The sequence below is a fragment of the Chanos chanos genome, chromosome 10, assembly GCF_902362185.1.
Source record: "Chanos chanos chromosome 10, fChaCha1.1, whole genome shotgun sequence".
Lineage (NCBI taxonomy): Eukaryota > Metazoa > Chordata > Actinopteri > Gonorynchiformes > Chanidae > Chanos > Chanos chanos.
The window spans coordinates 19,984,279-20,008,921 of NC_044504.1; the positions used below are offsets into that span (position 1 = coordinate 19,984,279).

The following is a 24,643-nucleotide window of genomic DNA, read 5'->3' on the forward strand; positions in this document are numbered from 1 at the left end:
CGGCATGTTGTTGCTTAACATACTGAATGCGTCTCAGTATTCAACTATCTGATTGGTCAACTGACGACCATATCATGTTCTCATTGGTTGAAATAGCGAGGTCAAAGAGTACAAACACCGGCTGTCAACTTGACTTTGCAGAGGACGGGAACAGTCGTCAGGGAGAAACTAATCGAACCAAACACCTTTCGGAAATGAAATTAGCGACTTACTGAGGTTGTCGTAGAGAGACAGCCCAGTTTTACTGCATTGATGACGGTACTGCTTTCCATACAATAAAGCCATGCAAACAGCTTGTCAAATTAGGTATTTTTGCTAGCTAGCACATGTCCAACGTGCTCCAAAACATGCACATATAAATAGTATGTGCCCATCCTTTAGGTAGCTCTGATAACATATATCTTTCACGACTATTAAGCAGTAAGATTAAAAAATGCGCTTACCTATAACATTAATGAGTAATAGGTGGCCCTGGCTCTCTAAAACTGGGACCTTTTGTAAGAACAGTGTAGTTCTTGGAGTGTCAGGTCATGGAAGTATTTTCAAGAAATTCAGCACCTCTTCAAGTCGCAGTACCGTAATGTCCGCTTGGGTCATTGATAAATATGGTAAAAACGACGTTTTGAGGTTCACTAAGAATGCAGCGTTTCCAATTATACATTATCCTAACGAAGTCATCATTAAAGTTCATGCTGCTGGTCTCAACCCTATTGACATAAGCATGAGGGGTAAGTTGCATTTAATACTTTCTGTTACTTTTGTACAGACAGAAACTATGTAATTCAAGGTTTAAAGTTGCACGAGAGATGCATTTTTTTTCCCCTAGAATAGCAGGTATCCGAACATTCATGTCTGTTCTCTGTTTTTGAAAAAATCACTCATAAACATTAAAAATCAGAAATGAGTGTTTTGTGAATAAATAATCCATTATGTATAGAGATTATTAGCATTATTGGTGTACATCTGTAAGTGCGGCTGATGAATCTGGGATTGAACTGTTTCTTGTGGCCCTTTCTGTGGTCTTTTTGAACCTTTGTTGGCTAACCTGACTGATATCTCTCTCAGGTGGCTATGGTGCGGCTACGCTGGCCATGAGGCGTGACCCATTGAACATTACCCAATCTGGCAATGAATTCCCCCTGATCCTCGGCCGAGACATGTCAGGGGTCATCATGGAGTGTGGGCTGGATGTGGCCTACTTCAAACCTGGGGATGAGGTACAGAGAGTGCCTCTTAAACCAAGTCTGATGTTTTCCCCCCAGATTCTATTGTATTATATCTGCGTGTCTGTGTTTAATATCTGTTAGAACATTTCCTTGCAGGTTTATATTGACCGCATGTTACACTTTGGCATAATAGTACAGAAGTGGTTGCTCTCCATTTTTGGTTGTGCATAGGTTTCATTCAGGGTCATGACCTTTGGAGTCTGTGTGTACAATCTTTACTTTTTGTCGTACTTTTTTATTGCATGTTTTTCATGTAGTGATTGAGTTAAATTGTGGTGAGCAGGGTTTTCTCTGGAATGATGACACTGCTTTCGCTCTTTTGGCATCATGCCTTTCATTTTGCTTATTTTACTAACAGCGCTAACCAGGAAGTAACAACAACAACCTGACACAGCAGGAGGGAAGTACACCATTCACAAAGGCAGTAACACACAGGGTGCACAGATCATGTAAAACTATTACTAGAATTAATAACACAACACAAAGACTAAAAAATGTGCAATATACATACAGTTCCACTAGACACAATGGGAAAACATAAACCGAACACCAATGAACTGGGGCTAAGCAACTGGGGTAGCGCTGTCACCTCACAGCAAGAAGCTCCCGTATTCGATTCATGGCCGAGTGGCCAGGGTCCTTTCTGTGTGGAGTTTGCATGTTCTCCCCGTGTCTGCCCTGCAATGGACTGGCGACCTGTCCAGGGTGTTTCCCCGCCTTTCGCCCAATGAATGCTGGGATAGGCTCTGGCACCCCCCGCGACCCTAATTAGGACAAGCGGCTTAGATAATGAGTGAGAGAGTGAGTGAGTGAGTTCAAATGCCAGTCTGAATTCTCAAAAAAACATTTCATAACAACTAAATATTCAGCAATGTGGGAATTTTCAGTGAATAACTGGAAATGTCACGGTGTGGTGGACTCCAGAATAATTATGGCTGAGGTACAGCTGGCAGGAAGAGATTTGTGTGGAAAGCAGTTATTATTATGCTACGGCTAAATGCCAGATTGGATGATATATGTGCCCAGCTTTGACTTTAGCCATTGATGAATTCATTCTAAGCCTTTTCCGCCTTTACACACCCATGTTATTGGATCAGTGTCTGTTTTCTCTCACCTTTGTGATGGCATTGTTTACTTAATCCAGGCTGAACTGAATGAGGAACATGGTATTGTCATGAGTTTTTCGCCTGCTTCCATGGTAATCAGGCAGTGTATTGTAAATGTATCAATAAAAAGAGCCTCGTTATTTTTCACAACTTCTGACTCTACAATTAAAACCTTCCTTATTTTTTAGGCTTTCATCAGGCGACATACCTCAGTAGTTAAAACAAAATGGCTCTAGTTATGTAAATAGAAGTTTGTTTTCTGTATGTGGAGAAATGGACATGAGCTAGGCCAAAATGTTTCTTGATATATATTTTTCAAAATCAGAGAATATTTAGGTAGTAGTTGTACAGTTAAAAGGGAGGAGAGGACTGTGATGTCATAGAGGATAGTGTGGATTCTGATGTGGGTGTCATTGCTTAACCTCCTTTGAATGAACACTTCCAGTTGTGTTTACTCCTTTGAGTATCTCATAATGTCTTTTTCCTCATCATATCCCTAGTATGCACAGTTGTTGCAAACCCCTGTATATTATATATTGTTTTACTTTAATGATGTATCATTCTTCATGAATATTGATACCAGTTTTTGTTCTTTATGCCAGGTGTGGGCTGCCATTCCTCCGTGGAAGCAGGGCAGCCTTGCAGAGTTTGTGGTGGTGAGCGGCAATGAGGTAAAGTATATCTTCCAAACCAAGAGGAAGGAACAACAGCAAATATTCATTGGAAAAAGCAAAACATCTATCTATCTATCTATCTATCTATCTATCTATCTATCTATCTATCTATCTATCTATCTATCTATCTATCTATCTATCTATCTGTCTGTCTGTCTGTGTCTGACTCTGTCTGTGTCTGACTCTGTCTGTGTCTGTCTCAAGTCATTTCTGATACACGTTGCTGAGTGTTGCTTGTTTCACATCTTCAGCTGTACTGTAACGCAAATGAAATGTTGGTTCTGAAAATGTGAACTAAAACACATGGAAACTGTCATATGATATTGTAATACTGTAACAATTCTCAAGTGAGTATGAGGAGCTTTTTAGCAACAATGACCCCCACACTGAGGTGGAATTTCTAATAATGAACTTACCAGATGTGTAGTTTTATGTACTGAAGTACCAAGTTAAAGCTAAAGATAAAGTCTCCAGTGTGAATGTGCAAAGGTTTTTGCGCTGTGTAATAAGGAGAAAGTGAACATGAAGCTTTGTGTCGGTATTAATGCATTGTTACACAAAACGTGAATGTTCTGGGTGTATCTTTTGATGTATTGAGTCAGTTCATGATGGGATGTTTTTTTGCTTTTGGGTTTTAGGTGTCACATAAGCCCAAATCGCTGAGTCATACAGAGGCTGCAGCTGTTCCTTATGTAGCAGCCACCGCCTGGTCTGCCCTTGTCAACACTGGTGGGCTGAGTAAGGACAACTGTACCAAGAAACGGCAAGCCTGGATACCTTTTTTTCTTCCACTGTTTCCATTCATTGGTCTTGCATGCACTTAAGTAACTCCTCCGCAACCCAACGGACATACATAGAAACATAAAAATATAGAAATAACCCTTTTTCATTTGACAATGGCATAGCATAAAAAAAATACAAACACACACAGGACTTTCAGTGTTGTTCTCTGCAGTGTTGTATCATGTTGTTCCCTCTGTTCCTTCCCAGAGCCTAGCCAAAAATATTCTTCTACTTTATAATGCCTCAAAGAGCCCAACCAGTAGTCTTTTCTATTTCATAATGCCTCAAAGAACCCAGCCAATAATGTTCTTCCATTTCCTAATGACTTAGAAAACCAGCACTAAACAGGCACATCTTAATGAGCACTTGGATCGATGAGAAACTTTAGGCCCTGTCTGATATTAGTTTGTTGATATTGGTGGAACAGTAACTAGTGCCACCACAGTACTGGCTCATTCATCGATCTTCATAAGAATCCTGCTACAAACTGAGCTGAGTTTAGGGAGGAGCAATGTTTTATCAGAGGTCTGCTAAGATGGTTTCTTCATCTCTTACAGAATACTTATTATTGGGGCATCAGGAGGAGTTGGAACCTTTGCCATACAGGTAAGCAAAATGGTAATGATGATTGATGTTAATGGAGCTTACTGATATAAGGTATGACTGATGCTTCCTCAGCACTACATCACTATCTATAAATTCACATGAATACCTTGTGTGTTTGTGTGTGTGTATTGAGAGAATTTTTTGTCTTTTAAGTTTCATCTGAACACTTTCTCTGCAGCTGGTGAAGTCATGGGGGGCCCATGTTACTGTGACGTGTTCCCAGAATGCTGAACAGCTGGTGAGAGGTCTAGGTGCTGATGAAGTGGTAGACTACACTGCTGGTCCAGTAGAAAAACAACTCCAGACATTACAGAAGTCAGTGTAACATCAAATACACATAGACACTCTCATTTACTCACGAGCATACAACATACCCTCCCTCTCTCTCGCTCTCTCTCATGTTGTTACTCACTCTCTCTCTCTCCCTCTCTCTCTCTCCCTCTCTCTCACTCTCTCTCTCTCTTTCTCAGGTTTGATTTGATTTTAGATAATATAGGAGGAGACACTGAGAATTGGGCTCTAAGTTTTCTCAAACCCTGGTGTGGTGCCAAATACGTTACCCTGGTAACACCTTTCCTGCGGAACACAGATACACTGGGAATCGCTGATGGAATGCTGCAGACTGGTGTCACTGTGGCAACCAAGGCACTGAAGGTAGTCATGAGTCCTGTCCTAGCAACAGCTTCCACACGTAATGTATAGAACATTACAAACTGCTGCATGATCCTCCTCATCTCTCTGTATATTCCTCAATATGCACTACTGACGGGGTGGACTCACATGTTCACTTTACCCCCATACACAGAACAGCAGGAAGAGAGAACACTTGTGGTAAACCCCTGTTTTGTTTTTTTTTCCTTTTTCCTCTTCAAACTGAGCTTCAGAGGGAAAATTTGAAGCGATCAACAATCCCTGCCCCACCTACATGTTTACCTCAGATCCCACAAAATGTTCTTATAGATGGCACAGGAGATGAGACAGGAGAAGCACAGGAGCTCTCTAGGAGCAAGGTTATATGCCTTAGTAAATTAATATTTGGTCAGGAAACGAAAATCATTTTTTTAAACATTGATTTTAAATATTATATGAATATTATCTTGAAATTGTGATTTACTTTTTTTTTTGCAGAAAGCCAGAGACAAACAAGCATTTCATGCATTTTGTGGCTCGGCCTTTGAAATGATCCTAACTTTAACCATGCTTGACAGAAAAGCTAGGTTTGTCCCCATTGCCTCTAGAATTATGAATATCCAATCTCACATGAAATTCTTCATTCCAGTGTAGCCACTTTAGTCTAACACATACTTTGATACCCTGCCTTTCATCTTCTCACACTATAGGCCGCTCAGCATGTAGGATGCTGCCAAAGATTTCAATCATGAATCATGAATCTCACAGATGTAAGACACACTTCTGTTCTCACACTGGTCTCGTCCAGCCTCCAAAGCCACCTCTTAGAGTTTCGAAACATGATAACCAAATCAGCTTTGGGCTCAGGGGAAGAAGGAAATAGTTTTGGAAATTCCCCCACCCTTTATTTCAGCCTTAATTCTCTCCCCTTGCTGCACAAATAAAATTGTTTAGTATTGCATATATAAGGATGATTTGGGTTGGTGTGGGGGTGGAGAGTTCCGAATGGAAAGAAACACTACATAAAATGACATGCATCTAAATATATCTCTGTGAGACTGTTTCTGTAGTGATGTATCTCCAAAGCTGTCATCACCACTCTTTATCAGACACTCTGACTCTCACATATGGTTTGAATTCTCACAGTGTTCATATCTTGACCAGTCTCAGAGAATGCTTTGATTTGGAGCTTTCCCTTCCAGCTCATATTTGCAACTGGATTTTTTTTTTTTTCAAACTAAATTCAAGGACCCAAGAATGATTACGGTAGCATAACAATAATAGTAATGCATTTTAATCAAGGACTGGTACTCCAGTGGGATAACTTGAAATATCACTATCCAAACTTGCGTACAGTCCAAAAAAAGACAGGCTTCTTTGACTCACTTAGGGGACTGAATGACCCACATTGCAGTGTAGAGTTAAAACATCACACCCTTCTAAGCCCTTCTTAGAATGAAATTCTCTCTCTGTTGTATTGGAGGTTTGTTTCTGTAGTTTTTCTGTTTGGGTGAAGATGGTTTTCCTGTCCCAAGAGAGGTGCTATATTAGTTCCTGTGTTCATCATCTTTCAACAGACAGTAATATCATCTACCCTTGGGTAAAAAAAGAAATCCAAGCAGACAGCAGAAACATAGCAGATTAATTAAATACAGTTGCAATTCTAATTGCATAAAACAGCTGAATTACATACGCCATAATGCACTACTCACAAGGATTCAGACACAAATTATGCTTCAGTATCATGGAATACCTAGGAATTATTTGTTGCTTAGCAACCATGTATTGATGATTGCTTTGCACACTCTTGTAGTCAAATTTCACCCACTACATTCCTTCCAGATGATTTACAGAGGAATGACAGAGGATGTGCTTACGGTGCCAGTCTATACCTGAAAATATTGCCTTAATTCATTTTTATGGAATAACCTTATTGTTGGTTGTGTGTGGTGACCAGTGGTATGTAGAACATTGTCTGTTACAGTCTGTGACATTAGTGGGAGATAACGTGGAAGTGGTTTAGGTTTGTGGCTACAAGAGCTGCAGTTACAGGATACAGAGAGCGCTATCAAACACACCAAACCATGGAACGCTGACGGAAGTGTGTTGCGGCTTTGGCAGGAAGCAGCTTGTTTCTCTTCTTACTTCCTTCCCAGTTCCCCTGCTTGCGTGTCTGCCGGCACACGCAAACGCGCCATCCCGTCCCATCCTGCCTCTTTTTACCCTGACTGTGGGTCTCGTACGGAAACCTCTTAATCTAAGTGCTCTCTCAGGTGGTCGTTCTCAGGATTAAATTAAACCTGCTCTGTGTTGGATGAACAGACACACACCACACCCTGCGACCCGACCCACTGACACAGTTCCATTCCTGCCCCATTGCTTTGGAATTAGGATGTCCCACACACACACATGCATATGGACAAAATGAATGAATGAGATATGTAGCATGAGGAGGGACAATGAAAGCAGACTTTGACACACCTATTCGTTTGTTCATTCTTTCTCCTAAAGGAGGTTGCGTTCAGGGAAGGGGGAGTTAGTAGTGGAGTAATGGAGGGCTGTGTGATTTTGCCATACCCTCTCTCATTCATTTTCTTTTTTTTTTTCTTTTTCTCAGCACTTGTCTAAAGGGGTTCACTATCGCTGGGGATTCTTTGCTCCAAATGGCCCTGTGCTGGATGACATCAGCGAGATGGTAGATGCTGGACAGGTACAGGAGTGTGTGCCTGTGTGTGTGTGTTTGTGTGTGTGTGTGTGTGTGCGTGCGCTCCTGTGCTTGTGTGAGAGTAAGACAGATTCTGATCAATGAAAGGATCAATATGAAAATTTTAATGGTCAGATGGTCAATTTTAATATTATAATTGTGGTCAAGTGAGCCAAAAACTCACCCTCATCACAGATAGGGAAGTTCTTTATACCCAGAGGTCTTTGTCTGAGATTAGCATCCATTCACTCAGTAAATCCAGGCGTATGATCTAAGAGGAAGAAGATTGTATTCAGCTGATCTGCCCTCCCCCTCAGGAAAACAGGTCAGGCCCTTATCTAACTGTGACACTGGATAGGGGTGCTGCTTGACCACATTCTGGGAACACTGGCACAAAAGACAGTTACAGAAAGAGAGAACTTCACATAATAGAGTCCTGGATGTGGTCTTCCCTGAGGCGATTATGTTCCTCTTAGTGTGTGTGTCAGGTTGTGTGTGATCCAGATCAGTGTGTATCTGTATATGTACCACTTTTCCCAGTGTCATATTCAATTTGCATGTGTGCACATACATGTTGTGATAGTGTTTTGTGTCTGTGTAATTATCCATGTGTGTTTGTGATTGTAGTGGTGCTTTTGGTGCTCATTAGGGCTGCAACTCCTGATTATTTTAAAAAATATATTAAATTATTGACATCTTTTTTTTCTTTTCTAGTTGTTGACTAATCTAATGATTATTTTCCTGATGCTCTCTGTCAGGACTCCTGGCATGTGAGAGGTGAATGAGTAACTCTGCAGGACCAACTCATTCATTTGCCTTTAAAATAGAAAGGAGAAAAGCAAAATTTGTGTAAAGCTATGTTGACATGTCATTTTATTGAGCTATTCATCTCTTATTTTCCATGTTTCAATTATTTGTAGGTCAAATCCATAAAATTCTCACTTAACTATTCAAGAGCAAGTAAAAACACTTTATAGATACACAGAGTACTTAATTTAAGCAGAGGAAAGAGTGTACCAACTCATATGTGCAAATGTAATGCTGGCAACTACCTCTACCATTATACTAAATGGACCAAAATACAGCCAGGAAAAATTAATTATTGACATAATGATTGGTCATTTGTTTGAAGAATGCAAAGTATAGACGTTAGTTATTCAAATGGAGTGTCACACTGTCAGAAAAGAAAAACGACCAGAACAAAAGAGGCTGCCCCACTATTTCATGGCTTTTATTAAACTGAACTTGACATCACTTAAATATTAAGCTTCCTCCACGAGATATTCTACTTTCCAATATGTAGGGTAGCACTACTATCAGCCAGCTAGTCACTAGTTAAAAGCACTGATCCACTCTGAGGACAAGTGGAAGACTTGTTGCGTGTTTTATATTTGTGCATCATTGATCAGCTGCTATGAAACACCATCTCCGTTTTGCATATGCAATATGTGATGTATGTGCTACACTGTATCAAGCGGGCCCTCTATGGGAGAAAGACTCCCACACTTGGGCGTTACCTCTCCCTTCTCTGTCATTGTTCAAAGCTATGTCTGCACGAAAGTGATTTCTTCTTTACGGTGCAAAGAAAGTAGTCATGATATTGCCCCAAACACTTCCTGTTGTGTGTTTCATTGTGCGGAAAATCTGATGTGTGATTTTGCCTTACAGAAGGGTTTTTTTCCCCCTTTTTTTCCTTTTTACGTCAACTAATTTTTCGACCCAGTACATATTTGTATATGAATGTCAGTTCTGATCAGGATATAGCCTTCTTTGTGCACAGTCATTCATATGCGTAAAAAAATAGACTAAGTGATGATCTTAGTTATGACGTTCTTATTCTTAGTGGCAGAGTTTGTCAGTTTCCTCCTTCCAAGAGGTTATCTTGCACAATAGTCATGAGGTACTTTTTGATATGTTTCCATATAAAGTCTTCAATTTATGTGTTTCAGAACTATGCCAAGCCTGATATGATGGTGTTGTGTTTGTGGATGAGAGATTATAGATTAATAAATATGTCCAGTGAAGCTCTGTTAAAGTTTCATGTTGAAAGTGAGAGAGACAGGGAAAGAACTGAAGAGACCGATGTCAGTCGGAGTCAGTCGGCCTATAACAGTCTGGAATGGCGTGGTTGGAATGCTGAGGTAATCCTAGAATGCCAAAGTAATCCCGCTGCTAGGCCTTTTAATCTGGCCTCTTTGTGTTTCGGCCTCACAACGGTCCCGGTCCGTTGCTCGGACACGGCGATGCTCTCTGAATTCTGTCGGTGTCAGGACATTAGGAGAAGTGTTGCAGCATGACATCATTGCTTTAATGTTGCTCTTGTGCTGCTATATTAAGGGTAAGCTCCAGTAACCCACATCAGGAAACTAGCATGATTTCATCATTGTACACCCGTCATTTGTGGTGTGTTCTTCCTCCTAGAAATGAATGTAATTCGTGAAACTGAACTGAAATGTAATTCTGCGTTAATCTATTTTCAGAGTTGTAGTGTAAGATCAGCTACAGAGAAACAGTAAAAAGGAGACATTTTTTTTAAATCCCATTTGCCAGTTGTGTGTGTGTTTTTTTTAAGGAATATTAATTTGTTCTTGTCATGCCAAAAATTCTATTACGGCTGGGGTTTTTTTCTTTTTCTTTTTTATATTAAGCGTCTGGTGTATGCAGTTTCCTTTTCTGTTAGTCTGCTAAACATTAACAGCTACTGCTGAAATGAGTCATTTTACTGTTAAGTTGTTCTGTTGGGAAATGGAAACCAGATATGAGAATGTGAGGTCCTTTTCTCTCTTTGACTAGTTCTAGTGTTCAGAAATGTTTAAGTTTAATCTGTGGACTGTAAACACTGCTAGAGCCAAATATTTTGTCAGACATGGGCGTTTCTATCAGACCACACATTAAAATTGTGCTTCAGAAATTACTTGCTATTACACTCAAATATTTTTCAACACCTCCCATAACCTTCACTCCCCCGCTCTCCTCTCTCTCTTTCAGATCCGTCCAGTGGTGGAGGAGCAATTCTCTTTTTCACAGGTGCCTCAGGCCTTCCAAAAAGTAGAGCAGGGTCATGCTAGAGGCAAGACTGTGGTGTCTGTTGCTACAGCACAAACAGAGTAACCATGGCAACTGCACAGTCAAAGAGAACTTACACACAGAGCCTTACGGATGCTCGCCTCAGTTCTGTAACCCCCATGGCCATTGGGATGGACTCTCAGATGCCAGAGTGCGATGTGAACTCTTAGACATTTGACTATATTGGACATATTGTTCTGGAGGGTTGACCAACATTGGGTCTTAACTACAGAATATCATGTCTTTAAATTATTTTGCTTTGAGATAAATTACATATTTGGCATCATGTACAGTAGCTAATGTGAGAATGCCAACCTATATAAATTACTATACCTTGCAAAAATTAGTTTAAGGGAAAAGTTTTATGTTTTGAATAAATGTCTGGGTGGAATGACAAAATGGATTAACAAATTATCACATGGGAAATATGTAAAAATATCCAGTAGCGCTTTTACAGGATCCATTTGTTAAGCAGTCCAAACGCATCAGTGAATGTCGGTGCAGTTCTTGCTATTGTGGGAGCAAACATTGACCATCCAAAGAAGAAACAATAAAAAAGACATTTTATTCTTTAAAAATGAGTTACCAGCATGGTCTTAAAATTCAGACATGTAGAAAGCAGTCTATCATTTGATTTCTTTGAGATTTGTCAGTTTTGAAAGGAAATAAACTCTTTACATTGTTTCCATAGTCTACAGAACAAGATGACTTCATCTACATTGAGCACAAAGTAAAGAAACAGGGCGTTTGATTTAAGAAAATGAAAATAAGGAAAGACTGAAGGCAGTAATCTAGGAGTGATTAGATGTTGTTAAGTTCACTACATTGACATTTACTATTCAGTGCAAGCTGTCAACTTTTTGATGAAGAGGCACTAGAGACATTAATAAGTTGTACCATGCTTTCTGTACAATGCATTTTCAACTTTGGTATTGGGGGCAGGACAAAAGCAGCATAAACGTACAGTTCAATATACGCTACAATTTGACTAAAAGGATGGCATGAACTTGCACTGCTTATTACAGTGGGATCAGAGTGCCTCTGGTGGCAAAAGTGTAGAACTGCAAAAAATATTCCCCCTCTACAACACTTTGGTCTCCATAGACAAAGGTCCTTATGCATTTTTAGAGAATATTCAGAGGAGAAATCTGTGTTGACTCAGTTTAGGATATGTCTGTGCTATGACTGGCATATTCAATCTGTTTTTAATTGGACTTGCAGACCTGTCTTGCAGATCTTAATTAAGCAGCCTGTACAGTTGTCCTTAATTTCAACCCTTGCAACATCCTTGATTTTGAGCTTTGCTCATCTGTTGCCTGTGAATTAGTTAAGCTCCCTTGCATTAAATGTTTCATAAAGAACTTTTGAGGTCCAACTACATAAATAGTCTTAAGGCCCACTCTGGGGCCTCATCATGGAGCCGTCCATGTCTTTATAAGGCTGAGGAAGAGACAGACCAGTGGGTCGTCTGTCTGCTCTGCACCACAGGACCCTGTATTAGTTTTGGGGGCACCAACCAGAGGCCATTCATCGTGTTCAGTAACAAGAATCAGTCAGTGAGTGTCCGGGTCAAAGGATCTCCACAGTCCACCTTTGGTTGGGTTTCCTTTCATCGAAGGTGTTGAGAATGACCTGGTTTTTATCATACTGTTGGCCACCTGTGAAAAGACAGGAATACCATTTAAAGGCTCCTCGCCTAATGTTGTAATGTTTGGCACAGATATGTTGCACAACAGTATACCACTCTGTTATGTTACAGGCCAAAATGTCCAGTTAAGAGCATTTCAGTCAAGTACCACAGGGTGGTGCAATAACACAGTTTCTGAGAAAGTTGCAGTAACAGTGAGCTCCAGATGGCTAGATAAATGGCATATGATGGAGGGACTATAAGAATGGATCTGCTTTTTGCATAATGTTTTGTTATTCCATTAAACGGAAGTCCTGGGCTGGATAAGTACAGTGTGATAGCATGTGACAGCCACAGAACATGTTATGTGTAGTGAGGTTTAACCTTGACTGCACCTTGTGCATCTGTGATTGACAGCATTGTGCAAGGTGTGGGTGAGGGCCAAGGAAGACACATCTCTAGACAAGCTACAGCCTGAATACCATGAGTAAGGTACAAGGGTGTGATGACAGAGAATCGCTAATCATTTTCAAAGAAGGTGTTGCCTTTTAAAGGAAGACATGTTCGTGTGATTGTGCAGGGGCTGGGCTAGATGAGACCTGACATGTCCTACTCACGTTTTCTCAGTCTCTCTCTCTGGTCATGGGTGTGGATAAACAATGAAAGCTGAACATCTCACCAATATCTATCTGTCTAAAAGGTAGGATAAATGATAAACACAAACACACACACACACCTTTAACCTCGAGCACGAGATCTGGTTTGAGATTGGAGCGAATGAGGCCATCTGAAGTGATGCTCCAGAGCTGGTTCTCTTTCCCCATCTCTGGAGAAATCCCCATGCGGCTGCCCGCCATCATCATGTTCCCTGCCGTCTCCAGGCAACAATCCTCCACCAACTGCCACCACACGGACGGAGAGAAAACAGATGACAGATAGAGGTCAGCAAGGTGGCTTCCGCTGAAGTTTGTTGTTCACGCACAAGAGACTGTTGTTAGTCTACTGTTTGACAGACAGATGGACCTCACTATAAAGTATGTGATGACTCGCACTTAATGTGGCACCAGAGAAAGTAGGAACAACTGTTATTATTATTCACAATATGTGTGGAAATCAGCAATACGTGGCATACTTGTGATGTGAAGGATTCAAAAGTATTCTGATTCTAATAAATGTGTTTTTTATCTTTTGATCTGTCTTTATTTTTAAACACATGAAAACTTAATGACTCATTAAATTAAACAAACTTTATGTGCAATAGTAGTTATTGTGCAGTTTTGCTGTAACCCTTTACCTTCCACTCTACCCATGATGCTCACTAAAAACACAGGCACACCGTCATAGCAGTCATACCTTGCATCGTAGTAAGCCATTTTGGTATACCCAGACCTGCTCCACCCCTCCAGTCTCCTCCAGAACCTGAATGCGCATCAGCTTAATGTCATCCAGCTGGCCGGTCAGTGACATGACACTGCCCGTCTCTGCACTCCGCAGCCGGAAATACACCTGCTTCTGTACATACAAACACAGACAGGCAACATGTTCTGATATTTAAAGCAGTAAATACAGGGTGTCTGAATAAACATGTCTGCTAAATAAAGGAAAATGCAGTGTTAACGGGAAGGAAACATGACATGCTTTAATACTATAAATTTATTGGACAAATTTAACTGTGATGACTTTTAACCACAAGTCGGTGCCACTTGTGTTTGAGTAAGAAGAATACAAAATAAAAAGAATAGGTAAGTATATGACTTTATGGATACATCTCGGACAAATTTAGAACCAGTTCAAAGGAGTGATGCACATAAACTTACAAACAAACTTTCTCACAGAAATTTTAATGAGATGACAAGACATTTTCCCACACCCAAAAGACCACAGTGATGTAGAGAAAGAACAAAAACAGACAATGAATGTCTTTCCTGAGACAAAACGTTGACATGCTAGCTATTTCTCTGCTGATATAGCCCTGCCCTTCGATTCCTCCAGATCTCAGGCAATTAACATGCACACCTTTAAATGAAAATATATCATACCCTTGGCTTAGCGTGACACTCCCCAATGTAAATACAGACAGAGTCTAACTACCTGCTCTTTACCTTTCACTGACAAGAAATTAAGATAATTACCCTGTTTAATGAAAAAGTAAGAGGAAAAGAAGCTATATCTTCTAAAAACATTTTCAGCCATAGATATGAATGGCAGCTTTTTGTGAAAATGACAGCCCACAAATACTCAAAAGCAGAGTCCACAGGTATGAGGCTCTTGGTATGATTAATACATCTCTTCATTTTAAACCGGACTGACTGAATATCTCTGAAACAGGTTCCCAACTACATTCAGATGACTAAAAGAAACAGAAACAGCTGTGCTACAACAATGAAAATCATGCTGTGGTGATCAGGTGCTCGTCACTTCTGTTACGACAGAGGGAGTGATATGTATGAGAGTGGGAGGGCCTTACGTGGGGGTACTTTTTTGACAAGACTCAAGACAGTTAAAACCTGTTATGTTGTTGCCATGGTGATTATTCGGGGGGGGGGGGGGGAGGGTTCATACCTGCAGTAGAGGCCGCAGTGATCCGATTTGCCACCAGCCGCTGAATTTGGGCCAATCACCGACCTCACCAGGGTGGAGAAGAATCTGGCGTCCACGGAAGTTACTTCTCTCATATAACACCCACCTGTTATACATACCCATAAATATGCACACAAAACAGGTCACTCATCATGCTCATCTAAAGTACATACCCCAAAAAGTCTACATTAATCTCAACACTGAACAAACCGTATTATTCATCTCCAAAGTCTGACTCCCTTTCAAAACCCTTTCAAAATTAATCAAAGTTTCTAAAACAATCTACACCCTTTAAGCCAGACTTACATGCTCCCAGGGAATTTCATACAGTAATGTGGCAAATTAGAGGACCTATGTTATACACACATAAACTCATCCCCACTGTGGTGTGCCTCATTATGTGTACTTACAGCAGTCTGGACACAGAAATGAACAGGAGATTTTAGCTGTATAAACTCCAAACTATTGTACTATGCAGAATTTGAAGTCCAATAACTACTATTAATAAATGAGTTTTATCAATGAGTCCTTTGATTCAAGAGTGAAGTGATATGGAGTGACTCACATTCCCCCGTTCACTGACAGTGAATGAAATGAGCCTTTAATCCCTGCCAGTGACAGGTTCACAGAGGCCTCTGTTAGAATCACTGTACGTCCTCGGAAGGCAGGCTTGCAGTAGAGTGTCACGGAGGGAAGCGAGAACTCCTGATAGGAATGAAAAGGACAGGAAGGAGAAAGAGAAAGAGAAAGTGAGAGAGTTTGACACGCTCAAAGAAAGGTTCATTAAACTCCTCAAAACTTATTATGCAACAAACAAATGGAATGAAAAATGAATAAATGTGGACAAAAAGAAATGTCAACAATACAGAGAACTGTAATTAAAGATGTTCTCAGCAGTAGGTAAAGGGCAGATACGCACAGATATATAGTCTGAGTACTTACATAGCCCACGGTGTGTATGGAGTGGATACTGATGCTGGGGTCCAGGCAACCCATGGCCTCTGGGTTTGGGTAGTCTCCCTCTTCCAGGACATACATGAGTTCAGTGAACAGAGAGCCTTCAAATGCCACCCAGCTGAGACAGACATGCACAAGTTCATGTATGAAAGGGATAATGTACAGCAGACGAGTCAAGCTTACTCCACTGCCACTTACCAAAAAATGACCAAAACAAGTATTTTATTAATGCACTTCTTACATTTCTAGCTTCCATCGCAAAGATCACAAAGCACAGTTCAAATCTGTGCCTCTGGATGTTAGCTGAACCTTTGCTTAGCAAAGAATATTGTCAGTAGTTACAATCTGATCATCACAACAACTATTAACAACTATTGTTACTTAAAAACAGTAGACAGCAATAATAAAATACAGTAGTTACAAAAACCTCCACCAGTACCATCATCGGTTGAATTGTTTGATTCAGTTGTACATGAACCACCTGACTGGATTTCATGCAGAGCACTTAGGTGTGACATTGAGATTCTTCCACTGGTCATTATTCAGTAGTTACTATACAGGAATGATGACCACACACTGACCACTCAGAATCAATTATCCAATACAGATACAAAATAAATCATCACAATCACCTTACAAGTTATAAATTGATTTTTGAGAGGGTACTTTCTGGTATTCTTAGTCCGGAGTAACTCACCTCCCTGCCAGAACTTTACAGGACCTGGGACAGAACCCATCTGGCAGGTCTGCCACACTCTCCTCCAAGACCAGAATATGTCCCTGGAATTCTGGCTCAGAGAATAACTGGATCTGAAAACAGTAGGATGTAGACAGATTACATGTTTTCATTTGACTCAGTTTATAGGTGATTAGTTGGTTTCAATTTAAACAAACAGTCCTTAGTTAGTAACAACTTGTGCGTAGTTGATTTGAAACACCGAAGTTTCCCTTCACCATCATAATAATAAATCTAATTGGTGATAATGGGTCTGTGACAAACACAGGCATGCACAAATGAATCAGTGGTTTTTCATACAGTAAACAGCAAAATCTCAATTTACCCAGTTATAGTGTAAAATCTTAATATAATCACTTCAATGTGGGAGAAAACAACTTACACCATAGACAATTTATGCCATAAATGTATTCAAACTCACCTTAAATCTGGACTTCCCTCCTAAATTATCCTATGGGAGGTAACAAACAAATGCAAGACAGAATATTTGAATATAAAACCACTATATCTAAAACGTCAGTATACAGTATGAATTGTGCATTATCATTATAATCAGAGCAAAACACCAGGTGTACTGCCACTATCTCAGTGAAACTGCAAATGCATTACCACCACCACAGGCTGCACGGAAGCAATCTTGCAATGGTGGGCACCCCAGTCCTCTGGGTTTCCGTAGAGACCTTTCTCCAAAACATAGAGTTCACCAGAAAATCCAGGGTTCTCAAAAGCAACCCACCTGTTCCAAATAACACATCAAATCATCATCAAATAAACATCATCTTCATACATACCTACTGGTTTAATGCAGTATGTAACAGCATATGCCAATGACTGTCCAAATTCTACATCCGTAAACAAAGGAACAAATGAAAGTTGTCAGGTTAGCAACGCTGTGTTTTGTGGACGGGTAATGATATCCCCATTTGTTTAGAAATTTACATATACTTTGCTGATAAGATTTTTGAAACTAAAAGGCTTTGAAAAATAAAAAAAAGGAAAAAAGAAAAAAACAAATCAAGGTTTTTGGTGGCTTTAATTCAATACATGGTGAGAGATATAATTTTCAATAAAACATTTACCAAGTTAATTAAAGCTTTTCACTCCTATGAGTCTCTGACTTCTCAGTTTAATCACTGGCATTTCCGTGCTAAACCACACAATCATAATTCACTATTTACATGCCAGTGTTTCTTTACGCTCATAGAATGATAATTCAGAAAATGAGACCTAGACAACATTCAGGCTACAGAGAACCATCCTCATTTAGTGGTGGCGCTGACATCTGAATAACTCTATAACTGAATAACTCTGTCACCCAGCACTGTGATATCATCTAATCCAACCACAAAACCTATCAGACAGCAAGACTCACAGACTACTGAAAAAAGCAAACACCTTTAAGACAATTAGTGTAGAGCAGTGGTTCTACTCCAGTCCTGAGGGCCCCCTGTCCTGCACGTCTTTGTTTTAACTCTCCTGAGCTCAGGACTGTCACACCTGATTCCACCGATCAGTTAATCATCAAGCTGAATTAAATGTGACAATGAAAAGTTAGAACAAAGACGTGCAGGACAGGAGGTCCTCAGGACCGGGGTTGAGAACCACTGGTGTAGAGTAATATGCATTAAATGATATACATTAAAATGAATCTTAAGTCTTTTAAGTAAAGTAAATAGGATCCTTCGTGTGCCTGTGCAAACAACCCTCATTTCTCTCCAAGGCTAACTGCATACTACTACAGTCATTATTAAACCGTCTCAGTTACACAAAGACTATGGGCACACCCAGTTCTCATGCTTATGCCCTCAGGTGTGTGTGTGTGTGTGTGTGTGTTAGTGTGTGTGTGTATGTGTGTGTTTGTGTGTGTGAGTGTACAGGCAGACATGCCTTTTCTTACTTTTACTGCCAGACTGATTGAGGAAATGAAGTGCACACGCCCTGACACACTGTTCCCTGCCTTTTGGCCTTTTGTAATCACAGAGACAGCTATGATAGATCTTCAAAAACTTAGTATATTCAGAACATCTCTTAAACAAAACCAAGAGATTCAGCCATTTAGAAAAGGTTACAGCCATAACAGTATGATAAGACAAGTGATTTGTTTTGAGCCCATATGTATAATTCAAAACATATTCTACTAGGGGTGTAAAGGTACACAGAAGTCACGGTTCGGTTCACACCATGGTTTTAACATCACGATTCGGTACGAATTTGGCACAACAGGGAGAAGCAACAAAAGCCCCAAATGCATAAGGTTAGGTTTCTTTCATTTATTTTGAACAGACAGTAGCCTAATGCAAGTTACAGTTTGTTCCACCTAGTGTCATATAGTCCTCCCTGAGGTAGTTAGTACAGCCTGTAGTGCATTAAGGGTGCCATAGAATGGAAACCACGATTTCCCTCGCCCTTTTGAATTCACTGAAATGAAGAAATGGAGAAACAAGCCTTTCTACAGCCCGTTCTGAATTCTGTGTGTTTGTAGCGGTGTGTAGCCAATCGTAGGCTACTGACAGCCAGCATTGCTATGTGTTATTCATTAAGAAATGCGGTTTACTTCTTACAATATACTGGTAAATAAGAACATAAGGTCCTTGAAAACTTATGTCGTCATATGTTTGCACCACAATCAGATGTCAAATCTTAGAGAGAGGAGAACAAACCAGCTATGAGAGTGAAATGAAAGGTCTACTTGTCAAAGTTTGTTCTGCATTACGTTCATTAGTCTTCGCACATAGGCTACCACGTATTCTCCGTATGACTGCATGCACCGAACTGCGCCGTGACGGTTCAGGATGAATACACGCACCATTACGCCCCTATATTCTACATATTTTCTGAAGCACCACAATAAAACAACACTTGCCACTTGATTCAAATGTTTAAAAAGCATCTATGCTCAAAGAGCCATTACTCTGGCCCCCGTAGTTATATAGGCTTAAAAGGGGACGAACATCTAAGGTAACGCCTATTTTTGACTGAATCAACCGCATCACATGAAGTCTTTTGACTGAATCAACTGCATCACATGAAGTCTTCTGACTGAATCAACTGCATCACATGAAGAAAACCTTGCTTAACACAAACCAGTCAGAACAGCACATAAAATAAATGAATCCCTAGAATGAACCCTATGCTTTTGAGCATTCCTTGGACTGCAGGACCGTGCAGAACAAACTCAGTCATTTAGAGTGATGTTATCTCCTGGGCCAGTGGCTGAGCTACACAGGTGGACATCTAAATGACTGTTTTACTGCAGTTACTAGAGCTATTCGGTGTGGAGAAGAGAAAGAGAGACAAAAAGTGAGAGCGAAACAGATGGTTACTTACACGCCAGAGAGTACATCAACAGACTGTGTCTTCAGACCATAACCAGTACCCTCCATGTTAAGTACGGCCCCCAGCAAGTCCACATTTACACCCCTCTCTCCAAAATCTGTCTCGCTAAACATCTTCAGGCGAGGAGTCAAGTAATCCTACCGAGAGAAGATGAATAGTTTGAAAGTGGCAACATCCATCCTGATCTATCAGCTTCAAGGGTTTAATAATCAACAAACAACATTTAACATGTAATTTAGTCAATACTTTTGCAACATTTGGCATATATTTCCACACACACACATGAATAAGTAGCACTAAAAATCATTGTCTTTGTCATTTTGGCTATTATGCTGTATAATACATGAGAATTAGATAATTATTTAATAGGGGCGTTTACAGTTTGCACAGGGCGCAGGGAAAGGAATCTGTCCCCTAATCCTCCCCAGTCAGTCCAGTCCAGGTATTCTCCTTCCTCTAGTAAATATTGGTGACCCTCAAAACCTGCTTCAGAGTAGCCCACCCAGCTAAAAGGAAATATACAGAACAGCAAGACTTTTGATGTACAGAGTGTTGACAGTTACACATACTTTGCTAATCCCAGTTTCCATGAAGCCGGCCTAGTTGCTGTGTGTTTCAGTAGTAATTCTACTGGATACTGTCGCTTAACTTCTCTGCAGGTACATATGTAGGTGCTTCACATTAAAAATGAAAGATATACTGATGAATTTTGTTTTTGATGCCGCTCTAATTAAGAGTAAACCAGTATAACATGACTTGTAGGATCATTAGACAGACAGTGTACTCACAGGCCACTGAGAATCTTTACGGATCCTACAGAACTTAATTTCTTTTCTTTAAGCACAGCAGGAACATTGGAATGTACATCCCTCTGCTCTTCCACCTCATTTTTCTTTTCTTCCTCCTCCTCCCTCTCTTCAAAGTCAAAGACCTCTCCCTCAATCTCCAGGTACTGCCCTTGGAACAGAGGTTTTTCATACACTATTGCCTGAGGGGAAAAGTTGAGGTTCAGCCAAGGGTAGTGTTCAGAGAGAAAATGCACTGAGGTGGGCAGTTTGGTCTCGCCCATGCGTGTCCGTGTCCAGAATGTTCTAGATTCTGGGCATTCCTTTTCCCTGAGCTAAAGGCTGTGCAAGGCCTGGCTAGCAAACAGTCAAATTTGGACCTGAATAAGTTGAGAAGTCCTTACTTTTTGATTTGATGTATTTGAATATACTTAAAATAGCAAACTGAAATAGAAAAGATCACTCTAATCAGCCAGAAGATGACTTTCTCAAACTTACAACTTTCTTTGCACAAGTAACACAACGTGGGATTTGCGTTTTTACAGTTTTGATAAATATATCATCAAAACTCACAGTCTTCTGGTTGTTTGTGATGTTCCTGCATGTTTAAGTCACCACAGTAAATGACTACCTTGAGAGTCACTGAAAACATAGTTCTAGTCTCATGTAGGCTACAAGAAGCTAGGATGTTTTTAACTTTAAAGAGTTTTTAAAGGCAGACAAAGCCCTAAGCTGCAAACTGAGGCTCCATCTGAAGACCGTAAGATGTGCCAATCAGAGAACAATGCGCTTGCTGACGGGTTCTGATGGCAAAATGCCAAAAAAACTGCTGTTTGAGCAAACAATGTTCTGTTCCTTGTCTGCAAAGCACCTGTAGCAACAGGCACCTTCCTGCTGAAGTTTATTTAAAAAATGTCACTGATGAAGCTATGGAGTAAAACCACTGTCTTCTATATCTCGACACAGTTCTCTTGTTCTGCAATTAATGTCTTATGAACACGCTGAAAGAGTTATTGGCTTGCAAGCATTTTACTGGTTTACTGGTTACTGGCTCTACTGAGATGTGTAATCTTACCTATTATATATACAATGAGTTAAGCTGTGTGTACTAATGGGTCCTCAGCAAGCAGGACAAGGATTAAAGAAGCATGCAAGGAACACAATATGCTGTCTGAGAATGATTCAACAACCTATTAGTGAGGTGAAGAAAATAAGTTAGTACTGAAATGGGCAAAATAATACGATGGTTAATTACCTTGACTTCATTTGGATTCTCCACTTTTAACCCCCCCTGAAACACACAAATTCAAAATTTAATTTCAATTTGTTCGTTTTGACATTGAGTGGTTGTAATTCTGAAAAAAGCGGATATGGGAGGATGAAAGATGAAACTCCCACCATTTTTAAGGGCCGAAGGGATCCAACAAAAGGAGCAGGGAAGCCCCAAGATTCTGGGCAGGGGTATTCCCCCGTCTCCAAAACAGCCAACATCCCCTGGAATCCTGGGTCACTATATACCATCCACCTACACATACACACATAAAAAACACACAAACAACCAAGCGTACACACGCACACACACACACACACACACACACACACACACACACAACCAAAGACATGACCAGCAGAGTATTTATCATGCATAACTTTACCACCATAAAATCTGACATGTTTGAGCCTGACTACTGCCACTACTCCTTCATAAACTGTAACAATTATCATTTAATGAGCATAAAAAGCCACATTTTATCTGATTATACGGATTCTTTATGACTCACTGATAACACACAGATGCAAGTTCGACCAAATATCAAAGATGAATGATTATGAAAAATAAAATGATGATAAACAACAGTGATGCATTGAACTGCAAGTCTGAACTGTTAAAAATGTCAGTGCCAGGCACACAGGGATATTGCTGTTGTGCACAAATCTTTTTTCAATATGTTTCCCTCCCATACAAAGCCTACGAGAATGTAAGACCAGTCAAATATCATGAGGAGAAAGCCTAAAACTGCCTTTTATTCCCCAAAGACACATACTAGTGGTCTAGCAGCATACCAGCATGAGGAATGAAAAACAACGAAAGAGAACGCCTTCATACGTAATGAAGCCAAACATTTATCTATAAACACGATTCAAAGAATGTTGAAGAATGTTGGAGATTAAAGTGCTAGGAATGTGAAATTAGTCTTTCAGTTAAATGTTTGAGAATTGCTTACACTCCGTTATGGACTTTAATGGAGCCAGTGCTCTGTGGTATTCCATATGAGAAGATCTCCATTGTGTCATCACAGAAGGATGACACTCTGCCCAGTCCCTGTTGTTCTGTGAACAAGTCAATCTTGGGTAGGCTGTAATCCTGCAGGCAGTGTACAGAGGTAGCAAATATCAGCACTAAGCAAATCACATTCTGGATTGAAGATCTTAATTTTCAAGCATTTGCTGCTGAGATCACTCTGACAAGGAAATAAAGCATTTGTTGAGGTCAAAAAAGGTAATCCTCTACAAAGTGACAGAATTAACTGACAGATGAAGAACCAATGGACAGTGCAAAGAATTCCAAACTGGCCGGAGAGGACTTACCTTCACTGCGAGTCGTATGGATCCAATAACCATAGGTTTTGAGGGCAAGGTCACATCTTGTTGGTTCACCAGCCCCTGGGGTTCCTCATCTGCCCACACGTTAACTAGGTCCATGGTCCCTTCCTCCAGAGCAATGGAGCGGCCCTGGAACCCTGGCATCTCATACAGTAACCAACTGCAGGAGGGAGAGCAGGTGTGATAATGTGTAGAGGTTGTGATATCTTGTTTCAAAATGTGTGGAAATTTGTGCTGTGACTCTGCTGGCACATAGAGTGTGCAGACCAGAGCCAAATAATCCAAAATAAACATCTAACCCTCAGTAAAACATCTAACTTTCAGTGAAGCCTTCAGTAAAAACAGTTCTTAAAAGGCTAGCTGGTCTCAATATCTCCACAGAGATTTTCTTCAAGTGGTGAGGCAACAGATTTCATGACTGTGTGATTTAATGTATAATAATGTGTTCACGTTACTTTTAATGTAAAGGCACCTTACCATCCTCTAATGACTTTTACAGAGATGACTGTAGACAGCTGGAGTGAAGTGGCATCTTCTACATCTCTAAAGACCTCATAGCATTCTCCTCCAAACTGTGCTTCCTGGAAAACCACCAACTGTAAAGAGGTAAAAAGAAAAGGGCACACATGTATATATAACCTCATTATTTGGCATAATACTGTATGTAGTTGTTTATGGTTATTTATTTCTCTTACGCAGTGAGTAATTCACAATAACAAGCTGCAAAGAACTTATTTTGTCACAAATCTTTTTATAATGAAACTTAAAAAAAAAAACCTTTCCAGGACGCCTGTGGCAGCCTCTCACTTTTGGTACCTATGACAAAGAAAAAACAGAACTTGACCAAAACATATATTGTGATGACCTGTGAGGGTTCATGTTTAAAGTGGAAAATAGTAAAATATAGTATATAGTACAAATATAGTTCTGTTTACAACAAAAAGGGACAAAATGGACATTAAATTCAAGTGTTTCATGAACCTCGTGCCATATTAATACAGACCTAGTCATAGGCCAAGAGGACTATTTTACCAAACTACAGAGCTTGCTCAACCAATAAAACAAAGCCCAGAGGGCCTGAATTCTTCTTGTGATATAAAATTACTGATCATTCCACAGAAATGCCTCTGTGAGCACTCTTAGTGTTCAGTCTTAAAAATAAAGCAGAAGTCATATAAAGAAGTACTAACTACTTATAAATACAGTGTGCCTTTAACCAACAT

At 40.2% G+C, this 24,643-nt stretch overlaps 2 protein-coding genes across 2 annotated transcripts in view; one reads left to right on the plus strand and one right to left on the minus strand.

The window, feature by feature from the left end:
• Nucleotides 1-651: 651 nt before the first annotated feature.
• rtn4ip1 (reticulon 4 interacting protein 1) lies at nucleotides 652-11,071 on the plus strand. Its single transcript, XM_030787158.1, has 9 exons — nucleotides 652-728; nucleotides 1,066-1,217; nucleotides 2,935-3,003; nucleotides 3,645-3,769; nucleotides 4,347-4,395; nucleotides 4,574-4,710; nucleotides 4,866-5,049; nucleotides 7,643-7,735; nucleotides 10,718-11,071. Exons 1-9 carry the CDS (start codon nucleotides 722-724, stop codon nucleotides 10,838-10,840), a joined length of 939 nt encoding a protein of 312 aa, XP_030643018.1. The 5' UTR covers nucleotides 652-721; the 3' UTR covers nucleotides 10,841-11,071.
• A 273-nt stretch (nucleotides 11,072-11,344) lies between these two features.
• crybg1a (crystallin beta-gamma domain containing 1a) overlaps nucleotides 11,345-24,643 on the minus strand; it is a 40,133-nt gene continuing 26,834 nt past the window's right edge. The window contains exons 5-22 of the mRNA XM_030785730.1: nucleotides 24,198-24,236; nucleotides 23,898-24,016; nucleotides 23,406-23,580; nucleotides 23,042-23,181; nucleotides 22,215-22,341; nucleotides 22,072-22,107; nucleotides 20,820-21,019; nucleotides 20,411-20,537; nucleotides 20,023-20,168; nucleotides 17,305-17,431; nucleotides 17,117-17,146; nucleotides 16,657-16,769; nucleotides 15,945-16,077; nucleotides 15,568-15,707; nucleotides 14,985-15,108; nucleotides 13,776-13,934; nucleotides 13,159-13,321; nucleotides 11,345-12,453 (exon numbers count right to left, since the gene is read on the minus strand). Coding sequence (XP_030641590.1) covers nucleotides 12,365-12,453; nucleotides 13,159-13,321; nucleotides 13,776-13,934; nucleotides 14,985-15,108; nucleotides 15,568-15,707; nucleotides 15,945-16,077; nucleotides 16,657-16,769; nucleotides 17,117-17,146; nucleotides 17,305-17,431; nucleotides 20,023-20,168; nucleotides 20,411-20,537; nucleotides 20,820-21,019; nucleotides 22,072-22,107; nucleotides 22,215-22,341; nucleotides 23,042-23,181; nucleotides 23,406-23,580; nucleotides 23,898-24,016; nucleotides 24,198-24,236 — 2,187 coding nt within the window. The 3' untranslated portion in view covers nucleotides 11,345-12,364. The remainder of the gene's footprint in view (nucleotides 12,454-13,158; nucleotides 13,322-13,775; nucleotides 13,935-14,984; nucleotides 15,109-15,567; nucleotides 15,708-15,944; nucleotides 16,078-16,656; nucleotides 16,770-17,116; nucleotides 17,147-17,304; nucleotides 17,432-20,022; nucleotides 20,169-20,410; nucleotides 20,538-20,819; nucleotides 21,020-22,071; nucleotides 22,108-22,214; nucleotides 22,342-23,041; nucleotides 23,182-23,405; nucleotides 23,581-23,897; nucleotides 24,017-24,197; nucleotides 24,237-24,643) is intronic.